We start from the raw sequence: 17021 nt of genomic DNA, 5'->3' as shown, positions 1-17021 counted from the left end.
AGAGCACACACTAAGTAGGGGAAGGTCTTGATTCGTTCACAGAACTTTTGCTGACTTACCTTATAAATTTTTTGTTCACTTATATACAGAGAACTCTTTACTAAGCTCTATAAAATACCTAGTAGGAAACCATATATATAATTGCAGTCTTCAAGGGTTTAAAATCTGTAAGAATTCAGAATTTTTAATCTAGTAAGTGAGTACAATGACTGACATGCCTCTCATTTACTTTTAAAAATTGGGAAACAGAGAAGTTAGTATACTTGTCACTGAAGAAATCCAATAATAACCTGTAAAATAGTTTTAAAATTAAAAACTATGTATATTTAAGGTGGACAACATGTTTTGATATACATATACGTAGTGAGATGATGACTGCATTCAATCTAATTAACGTCTCCATCTATGTGATTCATCTGTATCAGCCAACTGGGTGGTCCATCCATCACATAGTTACCGTGTGTGTGGGGGGGGCTGTCTATATAGTAAGAGCACCTAAGACCTACGCTTTTAGCAAATTTCCAGTATACAATATAGTATTATTAACTATAGCCACTATGCTGTACACTGGACCTCTAGAACTTATACATCCTACACAGCTGCAACTTTGTACTTTTTGACTAATATCTCCCCATTTCCCCAATCTCTCCACCCGTGGTAAGCACCACTCTACTTGAATTGCACTTTACAGATTCCACATATATATGCACATGTAGACCTATCTATATTCATATTCATGTAAAAACATACAGATATTGTCTATAACATGTATACAGATATACATATACATACACATATAGAATACACATGGATTTCAATGACCTTAAATAAGGGTTGGGGTAGAAGAATAGCATATACATGTGTTTAAGTTTTTACTCTGTTTTGCTCGTTGATAAGAATCTGTTTATTAAGTGTGCATTTTATTAATTTCCATTATTCTCATAAACAAGCTCATACTTCCACTTTATAAAAATAGAAAACCATAATTTCAGTTATTTTCACCCAAAGAACTTTAAGATTGTCTTTGATGATGCTAAAAACAACTGACTGATAAAAAATTCAGTTATGAATGGTTTTCAGCATCATGGCATATAAGAAAAATCAGTTTGTTTGATTATATTCAAAGTAGCCATACTAGGCTGCTGCATTTGACCAAGTCATTAGTTTACCTCATAAATAATTTTAGAGAGTCTATAACTCCAATTTTTAAAAAATTCACAAAGCCCTTTCTACTTTCCCAGCATTTATCAGTGATTAAGGAATTATAAATGAGCATTAATCAGCAGAGTTTCATAATAGAATTGAGATTTAATTCCCTTTCTTTAACCAATTTCTAATTTTCCAGTAGCCTTTTTTTTTTTTTTAATAGCCTGAATCTTTCAAGTTTTGGACCTGAGTGGATGTTGTACAGTGACTCGGAATAGGATTGAGAGCATCACTCATCTAGTTGATCATTCACTGTTCAGAAGTTAGGACTCACATTTTGTGGAATTGAACCAGACTTCCCTCTCTCCATCCGAGAGAGAACTAAGTACTGTTGTACGTGAGACTACCTAGTGAAGTTTCTTTCACAGTGTATGTCATCCTCTCTATCCACTGTGCAACAAAAGCGAAATCCCTACAAATGCTCCAAAACCCACCATCAGGGAAAACAAAAAAAGACAGTGTCGTTAAGTAATGTGACCAAATAAATAAACTGGTGGGGATTTCTCCAATATTTTATTTAAAAAAATCTCCAGGTGTTACGAGTGGACTGCAAAAGTTTAGACCAAACAGTTAACGTGCTTGCTGGTTGGTGGTTGATCTTGTCAAGCCTGTGACTATTTTGTAAAACATAAACAAGCTGGTGAACTTAACTTCAGTTATCTTAAGATAGCCAGAACTACAAAATCTTTCAATGTAAACTCTGTTAGGAATTTCTGGACAAATTTAACAGCAAAGGGAGATAGTATTTTCCTCTTGAACCTAAACAAGCAAGTCTGTTTTTTTATTTTCTTATGGCTTTTTGAAACAATATATTCATACTATTTCAGAAATTCAAAGAATTACAGTTTAATCCATTGGATTGTTTTAGCCTCTGCGGGTCCAAAAGGAACTAAATTTAGAGTCTTAGCAGTTAGTTAACTTGAGAGCATTTTAGAGAAAATTTATTTGAAAGGAAGCAGCTTTGAGTAACTGTGTTTTGGTGCTAGATTTACTCCAAGTGGGTTCTCTCATAGAAGAGAAATCATTATGATTCAATTAAGTAGAAAATCTAGAAAATTAAAACATAAAGAAATTGCAAATTAAATTGATTTCTGTAACATAAATGATAAGCTGTATTTGTTCTCACCTATCATAAAACAATTATATGGATTAGATATGAATTCTAGTATACAGCCTCCTAACCTGCATTCTCTTAATAACTACATTCTGCGAATCAGTCACAGGCATTAGCATGCACTATGGACTATTGTGAAAAAAGAAGAAACGGAGAACTTTATATGTTAAATCAACATATTAAACACCATTTGGCTGCAGAAAACTTGAATTCAGATTCTTCATAATGAATATTCTCACTGATGGGTTCCCTCATCCCCCCTCTCTGTTTATCACTATATTTATGCTTTGCTCCTCAGGGAAATATTTATAATGTTGTGTCTCAAAGAACATGTGAAAGAATGAGAACCTGCACCTTGCACTGTATTATTAGAGTGGACATAATACTTTTTTAGACATAAAAAAGAGACAAAAATAAAACCTGTGTGAATGCTACATAGAGATGTAAAGAAAACTCTGCTCAAATATTGGACATTTCAGATAAGATGAAATTTAGTGTGTATATCCTCCTTTTATAAAATGCCTTTACATAATAACTTAGATCTCATCCAAACTACCAACATGACACAAACAGAAAAGATGGTTTTTAGTGAAAACCTCACCATAAATATTGATTCACCATTATTCTTTCTTGAGATTACATGTATATGTATAAAATATACTTTATATATATTATATATTCTTAGAATGGCACCCAGTCTGTTACACAACTACTTTTTCGGAAGCTCAGTAAAGAACGTCTTTACTAATAAATATTTTTAAAACTTTAAACTTGAATTGGGTATATTCTAAAAAAGGATATGACAAGTAAATTTTGAAATAGTCTAATAGCACGCATGGCCTACCGCAATGGTCTTTCAATGAGTTTTTGGCCCTGTGGGATCGTAATCAGAAATACATTTAACATTGCAACCCACTACGTACACACAACTGAAACAAAAGGTTTCACGGAACAGTATTCATTCTTAGTATGTGTAATGCATTGACTCATATTTTCTATTGTATTCTATTTCATTTTTATAATTGCTTGTCAAGACCCATTAAATTGATTTCACAATCCACTAATGAGTTGCAAATCAAGATTTAAAAACACCAGCCTAGACAATAATATATATTGTGACTCTTAAGTGGTACTGCTAACATAAAATATTATTGACACTAAATGCAAAATATTGCACAAGGCACATTGAATCAATTGAATCCAAGACAGTTATTGTCTCTCAGCTTTATGAGAACACAATTATAAATTAAGAACAAATGTCTTTCTCCTTTTTTGGCGTTTAGAGCATTTTAGAAGGCTTACACTTAAATATCTAGGGAAATCTATTTCTACGAAAATAAATCAACGTTGTCACAATAGTCCAAGAATCCAAAGATCCCATGGATGTGCTAATCTTTCACAAGCATAGGTCCTTGCATTTCTAGAGCTCCACACTGTTGGCAGTGAGAAACATAGTGAGGTAACGTGTCAGTCCCATCATGTCCCTCAGGGACCAATTGTATGGCTTTGTTCCTTCTGTTGAGAATGAGAAAATGGCCCTGCTCAATCTCTGCACTAGAGAACCAGTGGTTTTAGACATCTTTGAACTACAAGGCAGCAACACACACAATTAGGTGTTTAACAAATGTCTCTTCATACTGACAATAATAATAACAGAAAGAGAGGCAACCAGGTTCCTCCAGGGCAAAGCCTGAGGCCTGGAGCAGCCCCAATCCCTGCCTTACTCTTGGCCTAGATAGAGCACAGAAGCACGGCAAGTAAATGCATTTGGAACATTTTTTTTAAGAGTTTTTTTTTTTTTTTTTTTTGATGCGGACCATTTTTAAAGTCTTTATTGAATTTGTTACAATATTGCTTCTGTTTTATCTTTTGGTTTTTTGGCCATGAGGCATGTGGGATCTTAGCTCTCCGACCAAGGATCGAACCCTCACCCCCTGCATTGGGAGGCGAAATCTTAACCACTGGACCACCAGGGATGTCCCCATTTGGAACATTTTTAAGAAAACGTTTTACCTAAGTGTGTAGCAATCCAATTGCTCTCTCTTTCTTGAAATTTTTTCAGCCTGAGAAATTATCTACTGGTTGTCTGCTATAATATCTACATCTACAAAGAAAAACTATAAATTCGCATTTGGGAGGAAAATTTTGTTTTCTAGCTTTCTAGCCAGTATGAGAACCTTCTCTGGCCTCTGTTTTATTTGAATGGAGGTAACAAGAGAAAAGAGGAGGACAGACTTTATTTTAAACCTTATTACTGCAAGAAAACTTCATAATATAAATGTATAGTTAACTAAATTATAGACAAATTCTCATCCATGTTTAGAAAAACCTATTTTGGTCTTTCTGATACGTTTTACTTGTGTAAGTACATTTTCTGGAAATGCACCAAAGAGCTGAAAAGGGTGAAATAGCTGTGGTTTTCTTAAAGTAGTAATTTTTAGCATAGCTAAAAAGTTCAGTGTGATAATTTAACAACTCTTATTTTCTTATAGCATTCTATTCTGTAGACATAACAAAGCAATGAAAGAAATATGACAGTTGTAAGATATCCCTTGGAAAAGGAAATATACCAGTGGAAATGTACTAATCTAGTTGACTAGAAATCTACCCAACAGCATCTCATGTCTGTGCTGACCTCTTTCTTCGTTCCCTGCAGAATGGATGACATATTGATCGGGGCACCTCTCTTTATGGAACGTGAATTTGAGAGCAACCCCAGAGAAGTAGGGCAAGTTTACCTGTACTTGCAAGTGAACGTGCTGGTCTTCAGAAATCCGCAGATCCTCGCAGGCACTGACGTTTTCGGGAGATTCGGTAGCGCTTTGGCACATTTAGGAGACCTGAACCAAGACGGATACAATGGTAATTTACACCAATGCATGCAAATTACTTATGTGCCACAATTTCATGTTACTGTTGCATGACGGAAACAAGAGACTTCACAGTGGTGTGTGGGGTACAGTTCTTCTGATTGGTCTTTAATAAACTATCCAAAATCTCAAGGCAATTTAAACTTTAGTTTTGGCTAACATAGATGTTACATGGAAATTTTCTCGTGTTGATTTAGGGTGTCATGTGACAGCTCTAAGCAAACAGCAATTATTTTTAAGATTGACGTATAGATTTATGACCTGAAGAGACCTAGAGAATGTACTATATGTACAGAGTCAAAACAAATAAATACATGTTGATACATTAGCAAGTGTATTGCCATCTGAGTAACTCGTACGGCTTACGTACAGGTTATGCTGAATTGTAATTGATCTCTCAACTTCAGCTTAAAGGCACCTTCAATGTTCGTTGTTAAGCAGTGTTAAATTCTTAGTTTAGGTTTGTGGTTCTTTAAGTTAGGAATTTATGAATGCCTTCGAAGTACCCTCTCCTCAGAAAAACATGCCAGCTCACACGAAATTTTGCATACATTTTCAGGACCTTTAAGTTAAGAACCAAGGTAGACTGGGTTTCTTGAAGTTCCAGGGAGTAACAGGAATTTGCTCCAACAAAATAGCCTAGAGAGTATTCCCATCAAATCAAAGTATTCATTAATACCTTCAGCAACTGGTCACGTACTTTTATGATTTCCTTGAAAAAACACGTCTCAGCAATGTATAGTTAGTAACTTTTAAAGTACCATAAGACATAAATGCATACTAAAAGCTCATGGTTCCAGGGAAGCATTTTAAAAAAGAGACAAGTTCATCTTGAACTGATTTGTTGCTTTCAAAAACTGCCCTATTCCTGAGCACCAAATGAAAGAAATAACGCTAAATTATCTGTGTAGTCATCTTTTTCATCATCTCTTCTATTTGTCTTTTCTCTCAAACCCTTAATGATACTTTTAAGAGCTAAGAGAAACATTTCTAACAACCTAAGAGGGGTTTTGCCTCTCTGAGCCTTGGTGTCCTTAAAATGATGCCAAAATGAGATGTAACCAGGGGACTGATATAAATTCACTGACTCGGAGGATGTGAAGAAAGTACCCCTTTCCACCTACCATATGACAATATCTTTATTTTCCACAACGATCTGAGTTTTTTGACAGTTTATCCTTACCTGTTAAGTGAAAGTGGATTTATGATCCTTGTTATGTAGTGAAAATCAGTTTACAATTCATTCAGTCTTATCAGACTTAGGAACAACTACAAACGGATGAATGACAAAATGAGGACACACACCATCGTCCGCAGCTCGGGCTGTTATGTTACTGTGCTATTGGTGCTCTTTTTCATGTAAACCTAAGTAGTTAGGTGTACTGTTTAGAGCAATCCTGATGAACACAATATATGGAAGGTAGTTTTCATTCACTGCTATGTTTAACAGGGAGACAGGCGACAGGGTTCTCTCTCGGTTTCCCAGAGTCCTCAACTATGAAACGGGTCTTGCCTACATCATGGGATGATGTAATCATTCAAGAAAGAGGTTATTTTTTATTTTTTTGCGGTATGCGGGCCTCTCACCGTCGCGGCCTCTCCCGTTGCGGAGCACAGGCTCCGGACGCGCAAGCTCAGCGGCCATGGCTCACGGGCCCAGCCGCTCCGCGGCATGGGGGATCTTCCCGGACCGGGGCACGAACCCGCATCGCCTGCATCGGCAGGCGGACTCTCAACCACTGCGCCACCAGGGAAGCCCTGTTTATTTCTTTTAACAAGAAACTCTTAAGTACTCTGCAAAGGTGCCTCATCTGGTCCACGCAGCCCATTAATCTGACTCAGCTCTTCCCTATTACTCACTAAGCTCCCACGTAGATCACCTTCTGGCTGCTCTTCAGGTGGGCCAAGCTCCTTGCATCCTTGGGCCTTTGCACAGTCATTCCTTCTGCCTGGAATGCTCTTCCTTCTGATTCCACATAGTCAGTTCCATCTTGTCCCCAGATTTCAGTTTCAAGATCAGCCTTAGAGACACCTTGTCTGACCACTTCATCTAAAATAACAATCCAATCACTCTCCATCATATCAGTATTTTTAAGATTCTCTTCATAGCATTTGTCACTTTCTATCTTTTCTTGATTATTTCTTTATTCAAATTGTCTATTCCCTGCACCAGAATATAAACTTTTGAAAAGCAGTGTCTGGTTCGCCGTTGAAGCCACTGTGCCCAACACATTATAGGCACTCGATAAATATTTCTTGGATGGATGAAAGACAACAAATAATTTCCTCTAGTTGCAGTACTACAGAGTTTCATGGAAAACTTAAGAAGCCCTTTGGGCTGTTTGGTACTGCTCTTCGATTGTACTTATTTCTCTTTCTAAAATACTCTTCTTTATTTAAAAATTGTGTGTCTCTGTTTGTAGACATTGCCATCGGTGCGCCCTTTGCAGGCAAGGACCAAAGAGGCAAAGTGCTCATTTACAACGGTAACAAGAATGGCTTAAACGCCAAGGCTTCCCAAATTCTGCAAGGAGTGTGGGCCTCACAGGCTGTCCCTTCTGGATTCGGCTTTACTTTAAGAGGAGATTCTGACATAGACAAGAATGATTACCCAGGTAAGTTCTTCTTTCTTTTCCTACAAGAGAGTCTGCTTCCTAGAAAGAGCTGTTCTCTGGACGATGCATCGTGTTTAAGCAGTTCTCTTGTACAGGTTAAGGCCAAGCTTGCCCATCACACGGGTTCTTTGGGTACCATTCCAAAGCAACTTTCATGAGACTCTGAAGACAGACAAAACAAACACTCCTTTTCCTGTCAAGAGAGGAAGTTTAAAAAGCAAGATGGCTTTTTAAAAACTGCATTGGACATAAAACTTAGCAACTTTGCAACAAAAGTTTGTTATTTGAAACTCCTCAGTAATCTGGTCTCCATTGACAATGACAGCCTGCATCAGATAACTTTTCAGAGCAATTAATTTTAACCCCATAATTCCCTGTTGAGCTCACAGCTCCTATGAATTGACTTATGCACCTCAGCATTTCTGTCATAAGCTCATGGTTTTGGAACATAAATAGTTTCCAGCCACGTCTGGGGGTTTTCCGAAGATAGAATGACTTTTAAAGCAAAGCATAAAGAACTGGTTTGTGATACAGATCATTACCAATTTTTGAATGCTCAATTCACAGTGAGGATTCAGTGGAGATCCATACAGCCCAGTGAGATAATTCATGTTTTATGTACACTGTATGAAAATATAGATTTGTCTTAAAGGATTGTTTCAATAATCGGGGTTGTTAACAGACAACATTAGACTTCTTGGTTTTGTGGTTCAATTTTCCCTTTTATGTTGGTTATTTTAAGATGGTTTCAAGAAATAGTTGGAAATCATTAATAGTTCACTGACAGCTTCAACCCTTTATTGAGACCTTGTCTCTTTCCATCAGCCCTCTCCTAATTGAGTATTTTCCATACGTAGAGCATTTGCTGGTTTGGGGCATCACTCCAATAAGCTGACTGCCTAAATATACATCACTAATTTCAATCCTTTGACTTTCTCTTCCCCTCCAGGATTAGGCAAAAAGGATACTGCAACATATTCTTATAAATTTGCCAGGAATTTTCAATGGCACTAACATAGACGTTGTAGTGGGCTCAAAGCGGATTTAGAATTATATTGTATATGAATGGGCCCTCCTTGTGGCAACTGCAAGAGCATCTAGTGAAATTCATTTTCTTGGGTTATATTACACTAGCCTAACCAAGGATTGGTTAGGTTTTCTTTGGGGGAGGGGAGTCTCATACATAATATATTCACTTTTAAAGAATCCAAAAATTAGATCCCCTATGTGATTTCTTCCCAAACTATGTCAGGATGATTCATGAAATTCAATTCCTGGGTCACAATTTTAAAGAAACAGTTATTTTATTTTACTTTTTAAATTTATTTTTTTAATTTTGGGCTGTGTTGGGTCTTCATCGCTGCACGGGCTTTCTCTAGTTGAGGCGAGCGGGGGCTACTCTTTGTTGTGGTGCACGGGCTTCTCATTGCGGTGGCTTCTCTTGTTGCGGAGCACAGGTTCTAGGCACATGGGCTTCAGTAGTTGTGGCACGTGGGCTCAGTAGTTGTGGCTCGTAGGCTGTAGAGCGCAGGCTTAGTAGTTGTGGCGCACGGGCTTAGTTGCTCCGTGGCATGTGGGATCTTCCTAGACCAGGGATCGAACCCGTGTCCCCTGCATTGGCAGATGGATTCCCAACCACTGTGCCACCACGGAAGTCCTGAGAAACAGTTATTTTAGAAAGTTATTGCTATTCCTTATGCCCTTCATAGTCTTCCCTTAGTACCAGGGAACTGACAGAGAATGGCCATGCCTTCCACAAGGTGAGGAAAATATAGGATGTATCAATCACATAGTCAAGTCTAGTGATTTCCTTTGAAGTCTTCTAAATAAGGGCCAGGAAGGAGAGAAACGTGAAACAACTTTTCTCTCAAAGAATATTCCCTCCAGGGAGGGGTGTAAAGGAGTGAGACAGAGGACAGAGGAAGTAAGTACAGTGTCAGTAATTGGTCATCTCTTAACTACATCTTTTTCAGCCCTTCTTAACAATCAGAAAATGGTCATTTGAGGCCATTCACTAGTCAATAACTTTATCCACTGAGGCTGATTCACTTTACAGTAATGAATGACGTTAATGCAGTGTATCCGTCTGTGTGAAGAGTAAATGCTCTTTACTAAGACAGGACCGTTATGACACTTAGTTGATTTCTTAACCTCAAGATAGCCTTGAGGGTTTCAGAGTTCATCAGTGCATCTTAGACAGTAGACCTGAGTTCTGGTCCCAGTTCTGCCTCTCAGATATAGGTGTCTTGTGCTTCATGATCGTGCAACATTTCCCCTCACCCTCATTTTCTTGCAAAAAGAGCGTCATTCAAAGAAGCCTTTTTATCTTGATACCAAGTCCCAGGGACTTAATGCGAGGAAAATTGCCTTATGGGCAGGTGACTAGATCCTACTAGCTAGTGTAGCGGATTTGAAATTCGCAGGCATAATTCAGGAATTAGACGTGGAACGTTCCTCATTTTTCTATAAGCGAGTCCCATTTAGCTCTCAAGCCTCCATTTCTCCTATGGTGGAAAACCTCAATCTTGCAGTCACTTCTAGATTCAGATTTAATGTCACTTGGGTAAGTATTCATTTGGACTCAAGACTCCCTCTTTCCTCCCTCTGCAGCAACTCTCCCAAGGAATGGAGTAGCAAAGGGGGTGCCTTTTGTCCAGGGACGGAGAAAGGGGTGCTGGACCAAGCACGTCATCTGTACTTGTTGGCCTCTGGCTGAAGGACAGCTCAGTCTCTCAGGGTCACTGACATGTTGCTCAAGCTTCGGTGATTAATCCAATGGTCTGCGTAATGGCCACTGCTCAGAAGTTCCACATGTCCTGGGTCCTCCCTGTTCTATTTTGGCCTCTTCTGGTTCACTCTCAGCAAATGCTTCTGTGCCACGATTGGGACTCGCAGGATGGGGTCTTCAGGTCTCTGAGATTGCCTTTATGCTTATCCTAGATTATTCCTTTAGCCATTGCTAATTTTCCACCTAGGCATCTGTTACTCCAGCACCTAAGAGGGTTGCAGTCTTCTTGGGTTTTTCTTAAGAAGTAGCAAAAGCCCTATTTTCCCCCAAAGGTTATTGGGTGGCATGCTTTCTAGACTCCATAGTTCATTTTGTAAATTCTGAGTTCTCCTCCTCTGTGGTCTCTCTTACGATTTTCCAAACCAGCTCTTTCTGGAACTTAAAAAGAAATACAATTTTCTTTCCCTCTGGGCTCCTGCTCCTTCAAATCAAAAGAAATCTGTCTTCAGACTATGGTCCCGTCCATGAGTTTCGAAATCCATTCAACAAATTGAATGCCTTCTTCTAGGATGTATCTAGTCATCCCTGTTAAGCAATGGTTCTCAATCTTGGCTACACATCAGAATCATTTAGGGGAACTTTTTAAAAGTGCTTATGCGCAGGTCACCCTCCAGACCAGTTAATTCAAACTCTCTGGGGGGTAAAACTCAGACCACAGAAATGTGTTTAAGTGACCTGGGTCGTTCCAGTGTACAACCAAGCAGGGAACTAATGATCTCGAGCAAGGTTTCCCCCACTTTAATGAACATCTCGATCACCTGGTCATCTTGTTCAAATGCAGATCATGGCTCTGTAGGTCAGGTGGGTGGGAAAGACCCCTCACTTCCAGGATGTTCCCTGGTGACACCATCCCTGCTGGTCTTCACACCACATCCTGAGTAGAAAGCTCCGAGACAGCGTGCATACCAGTTGCCCATTGTGCCTATTAATAAAGGCTGAATGCATGGCACCCGCTCAGATATTCTGATTTCCCAGGTTTGGAATGGGGTTCAGGGATTTGTATTTTTACCCAGGACCCTACTCTGAGAAACACTGCCCTAGCATCCTTTTGCCTGGCTCCCGTGCTCACAGCAGACAGATGCGCGAAGTTCTGTTTTGGCAAGAACCTATTAGCTGAGCTCTGGCATTTCATTTATTCTTCGCCCGGCCGTCAAACCAACCCGAAGCTCTTTCCTCCAGACTGCCTCTGTGTGGTGATGCTAGGGTATACCACCTGCTCTTGCCTCATCTGGCCATGTTAAGGAAGCCCCATTGAAACTATTCAATTTTTCTTGCACTGCTCTACATTTCCTGGAAGGTATCTTTGCATCAAAAACAATGCTTCACTTACTTTTCATTTAAAATATATTATCACATTTGTTAGGAATTGACCCAGTTAACCTGGCTTAAGCCATAAGAGGAGCTATTTACATGAAGGCTACAGAAGTAACTCAAGGGAACCTGAGGACAGGGATTCTGCCAGACCTTGGAAGGGACTGACTGGGATCTAAGGCTGTCAGGACTTCCTTCTTCTGGTCTCTCTCTCTACGCTTTTCTCTCGCAGCAGACTGTATTTCTCTGAGCACACGGTGCTGTTTCAGCGCCAGCACTTGCACGTTTCAGTTGTACTCGCTCACAAAGAGACCGTGTATAATTTATCTCAGTCCTAAGTCCCGGGGAAGGAAAGCTCATAGGCTCCAATGCAAAGGGTGAGTGACGTTTTCCAAAGAAAGTCGGAGTTGACTTGTGGACTGTGCAGTTATCCCAAGAGGTACCCATTATGACTCCCCTACCAAACAAAGCAAAATGGCCCTAGGAAATAAGCATTGTAGCAAGAAGCGAAGAAAGTACTTTAAAAGAAAAAGTTTTATTTTTAAATGAAGGAATAAAAATGATTTTTAAACTGCTCATCAGAAATTTTATATTTGTCCCTTTAGTTTCAAGGTCTAAAAGAAAAATAAGAAATTCCTTCCTTCACTTAAAAAATATGTAGTAGTATTTACTATGTGCTGGACACTGGGCTGTGACAAGGCAGACACAGTCACTGCCTTCCCAGAGTTAATATTCTAGGTGAGAAAGACAGACAGAGAATTATAAGAAAGAATGAGCATTGTAATGTTTGTCTTTAAATGCAAGACTTATTTTGGAACATAATAATGTAACACTTGAAAAAATTCAAGCATGTTGCTGAACATTATGCTTGTAAATTTTAAAAGTATATCATGAAAAACATATTGCTGGACTTCAGAAATTTTGTAATTATTTGGCCCTAATTAAATGAATTAGCTGAGGAAAATGCACAGTCTCTGTAAGCTCCACGTACAGGCACCTGCACAGCCCCTGACATACTTCCAGAACCGGAGCTAATTTCGTGACCCGGGCTGCAGCCAATGATGTACAGGTTGTGTCCCACCAGGGGCAGGTAGGGGGCAGGTTCGCTTACCAGGTGGTTCCCTTCCCTTGGGATGAGCAGATGCACCTTTAAATTCACACACAGGCATGGTGTGGGCTCTCAGTGGCCCTGTTTCAGGTCCTCCATTCTAAATAGAACAGAAACAAAATTTCAAACTTGTCACTTTATCTACCTGCAGAATTCAGGAGAAAACAAACACAAAAGCCAATAACAGATTTGAAATTCTGAACTGAAATGCGTCAAACCACTCGGAGTTGTTATGGAGTGGAACACACTTGAGAAAGTGTGCGTATCCAAAGTGATGGCTTTTGATGGGGTTGTTTCTCCCATTCCTGAGGTGAACAATTTTCCCTCATTTTAGGTGCTTCCTCTGGTCCACACTGCCTGCCACTGACCCATTTCTGGGCAAGGCTGCTGTGAAACCTACCTATGATAATGGCGGGGCACACACATTGCCCCATTCGTTAGAGAGCAGCATGTACTCTTTACATGTTCTTGACACAAGCCCGCTGCCTTTCACGGGGAGAAAGACTAAGGTTGACCGTGATGTTCGATATATATATTAATTGTGAATTACAGCTGTTTCATCCCCCCCCAGACTGACTAGAAATCAGATCACTTAGTACCTTGAAAATAATCAAAAGCACAGACATGCAAAGGTGGTTTGATGGACGTTTACCCTTTGTCACATGAACTGTTCTGCAAGTTACAGATGCTCTGTATTTGGGCAGGACCAGACACTTAGTCTTCTTGCCTGAGCAAAAGAAAAGAATGCTGGCAAAATCAGGCATGAGGCCAATTATATCGCTGACATTATTGCAATTACAGCGTAGTCCTGAGCATTAAGAGTCCAAAGCATTCCAGCCACTGCATAGAAGATAAATGTAGTTCATATTCCTTGGAATATTATTTCTGAATCTCTCTCCTATGTCCATAGGTACACTCACACTTACATGTATGTGTGTGTGTGTGTATGTGTGTGGACACACACAGCAGGAGAGTATATAGGGTAAATCTGGATGACACTCTACTTCTTTTTGGGAAATATAACCATATTAAAGTTGGCAGGGTGGCTGTGAAGGGGAAAGGAAATCAGACTGCCCAGGTTCAGATTCCCATCTGTCACTGATAAGCTGTAAGGCAGTGGACAAGTTAATTGATTTCTCTGAGCTTCCAATTCCTTATCTGGTATTATGGGGCAAATAATAATCACTGGACTGTGTGTACTAGCACTTTCTAGGTTGGGAGAGGATTTTTACAAAATGTTGTAAGATGGCTTAGAATAGGAAAGAAAACCTGTTTGACTAACATAAACAGAATCAAAGCTACTTTACTTCCCAGACATGCTGGGCCACGTAAGATGTTGAAAAACTGCATTCTAGGATTCTGGAGATGGATGGCGCAGGTTTAAAACTTGACTCCACTGCTTTCTAGCTGTGTAAGAGTAAAACAATTCCTTAACCTTTCTGAACTGCAATTTCCTTATCGGTAAATTCAAATAATAATATGTTGGTATAAAGATGAAATGAGATTGTTTATATAATATGAAATGAGGTGAGGTGTTTAATATGAGATTGTATAGAGCACAGTTTAATAAATGGTAGCTCTTCAATCAAGTCTTAAAACAAGACTATATTTTGGAGGTATTCTTTTTCTTAGTTGATATTATTACACTAGTTGATATTATTTTCTTTTGCTTATTCAATGTCCATGGTCCCCAATCTTAATTTACACTACTACCTTTGCTTCCCCTGCCCCTGACAAATAGGAATATGAGAATAAGAACATAACTACTGGGACTCTTCCAGGTTGAGAACCAGTCATCAGATTCCTATTTCTGGACCCTCACTAGAAGCTTCTGCTCATATGATGAGGTTGCTGCCCTGCTATGATGTAATTCCACCACTCAGCCCATCCTAAGTGGGAGATGAGGCATAAGGGACTTCTCCCGTATCTCACTACTGTGGTCTACTGGGTACCAAAGATGGAAAATACTCTCTCCCCTCAGCCCCGTAGGCATTTAAGGATATTTCATTTCATATCAACTGGGGCCAAACTAGGGTGATGACGATGGCAGCTAAGAGGAAGGAACTGAGGAAATCATGTAACTAGGTAATAGGCAATGCTTGGTAATGACTGGCTCTAATGGAACGTGGAGGAGGTAGGAGTGGGGAGCAGTGATGGTGAAAATGACTCTGGAAGTTTGGTCCCAGGTACCCGAGAAAAGTAGAGTTTAATGGACCGACACGGGGAGTTTCAGCTCTAGAGACACAGAGGTTCTACCGTAGAAATATTTGGAGTAATTTTCCTAACATCTAGCTTAACCACTCAGTAATTTTTTAGACTTTTTCCAGTAAGTATTGTCGTCACACACATACATAAATAGCAGTCATAAGTACTTTCATTTCTGGCACCCAAATCCTCTTTTTCTAAAAGAAAAAAATACAGATGTGTTCAGGTTTCTGTGTTGGTGCTTTCTGGAAAACTAGGGTTGACCAGAGGAGTACCTTGCATACATTATTTGAGTGACAGCATTTCAGAGAAGAAACAGCTGTGATAAGGAAGAATCTCTAAAATGCAATGATCCAGTCTAATCCCATTAAAGTTGATTGTATAACAAGGCCATCTGTTAAATGCATAGCCCAGACATTGCAGGGTGGAAGGGGGTAAGTGCAGGTTTTGTTGAGGAATAGAAATCTTAACAGGCAATAAAAACTGGAGGAAAACATGGGCTGAATGCCAAGACTACCATTGTCTTGCTATGGCCCCTAATAGGCAATGATTATATCATGAAGCCATTTGTACCAAATGACATAAAGTGACCTATCATGTTTTAATGAATGCGCTGTGTGTGTGTGTATAAGCAAACAACCAGGCAAGAGAGAACCTACAAGCAAGAGGGAACCTACACGCGAGAAGAAATCAAAGGGTGGCTTTAACCAAAGGGAATAATGCATTTTAATCAAACCCTGAGCTCCTTGAAACTGATTTGAAGTTTATTGAACTAAGTTCAAATCTTATAGTCAAAGTTTATTTTTACTTCTCAGAGTGCTACTCAAGGTTTTATGAAAAGCAAAACATTGTTCTTCTTGAGCGAGATTTTCATAATTTCATTATAAACACATTAGACATCAGAATATTACATTTCTTGTAAAAATACCTTATGAAATTAGACTAAATTGAATTAATTAAATCAACTGAAAGAGTTCTTGGACTTGAATCCAGCAATGTTGTAAAGTAGAAGTAAAAATGAATGGATAGATCAAAGACTTGAGTTCTAGAACCAAAACTTTAGTAACTCAGCCTCCCTGGGCCTTGCTTTCCTCACCTGAAAGTGATGTGGATGTACGGAATGCTTCCCCAAGGGGCTTTTAAAACTCTAAACTCTGATTCTATAAACCAAGATCTAGACTCACTGCCTCCCAGATTTCTCCGTAATATTGGGTAGATTCTTAAGGCTCCATCTTTGAAAAAAAAAAAAAAAAAAAAAAAACGGATTTAATAAAACCATACAAGATTTCTCCTTAACTTTTTCTTGAAAATAATTTTTAACTGACAGAGACGTTGAAAAGTTAGTACAGAGAGTCCTGTAAACCCTTCACCCAGTCTCTCTTAATATTAACATCTTGTACAGCCATAGTGAATTGGCTATTGGCTAATCTATAGACCTATTAGAAATTCAAATAGAATTTCCCCATTTGTTCCACTAGTGCTCTTTTCCTAGTCCAGAATCGCACCCAGGATCCCACACTGCGTTTGGCTGTCACATCTCCTCAGTCTCCTCCCATCTGCGACCACTTGATCCTTCTGTGCTGTCACCACTTTGGCACTTTTGAAGAATATGGTGAGACATTTTGAAGAATGTCTTCTGAATTTAGGTTTGCCTGATGTTTGTTCACGATTAGATTGAGGTTATGTATTTTTGGCAAAAGTGCCACACAAATGCTATGCCCTTCCCAGTGTATCACAGCAGAAGATGATGTCTGTTGTCCTTTTACACTCTGATCACTTGCTTGCAGTGATGTCTATGAACCGG

General features: G+C 39.2%; 2 protein-coding genes across 12 annotated transcripts in view; one reads left to right on the top strand and one right to left on the bottom strand.

The window, feature by feature from the left end:
• The window catches only part of LOC307180909 (uncharacterized protein), a 310399-nt gene that overhangs the window by 63758 nt on the left and 229620 nt on the right, over positions 1-17021 (bottom strand). For 5 of the 9 annotated variants that reach the window (XM_079911501.1, XM_079911509.1, XM_079911505.1 and 2 more), the window contains 2 exons: positions 13016-13112; positions 5059-5160 (listed from right to left, as the gene is read on the bottom strand). The gene's annotated coding sequence lies outside the window, so the exon portion shown is untranslated. The other 4 variants (XM_079911506.1, XM_079911503.1, XM_079911507.1 and 1 more) reach the window with 4 other exon arrangements.
• The window catches only part of ITGA8 (integrin subunit alpha 8), a 181591-nt gene that overhangs the window by 52370 nt on the left and 112200 nt on the right, over positions 1-17021 (top strand). For all 3 annotated transcript variants that reach the window (XM_079911467.1, XM_079911466.1, XM_079911465.1), the window contains 2 exons: positions 4977-5182; positions 7614-7805. In XM_079911467.1, coding sequence (XP_079767593.1) covers positions 4977-5182; positions 7614-7805 — 398 coding nt within the window. The remainder of the gene's footprint in view (positions 1-4976; positions 5183-7613; positions 7806-17021) is intronic.

This window comes from Stenella coeruleoalba (genome assembly GCF_951394435.1).
Source record: "Stenella coeruleoalba genome assembly, chromosome: 2".
NCBI classification, from domain to species: Eukaryota; Metazoa; Chordata; class Mammalia; order Artiodactyla; family Delphinidae; genus Stenella; species Stenella coeruleoalba.
The sequence above is the reverse complement of the archived record's forward strand: the minus strand, read 5'-3'. Positions and strand labels throughout refer to the sequence as shown.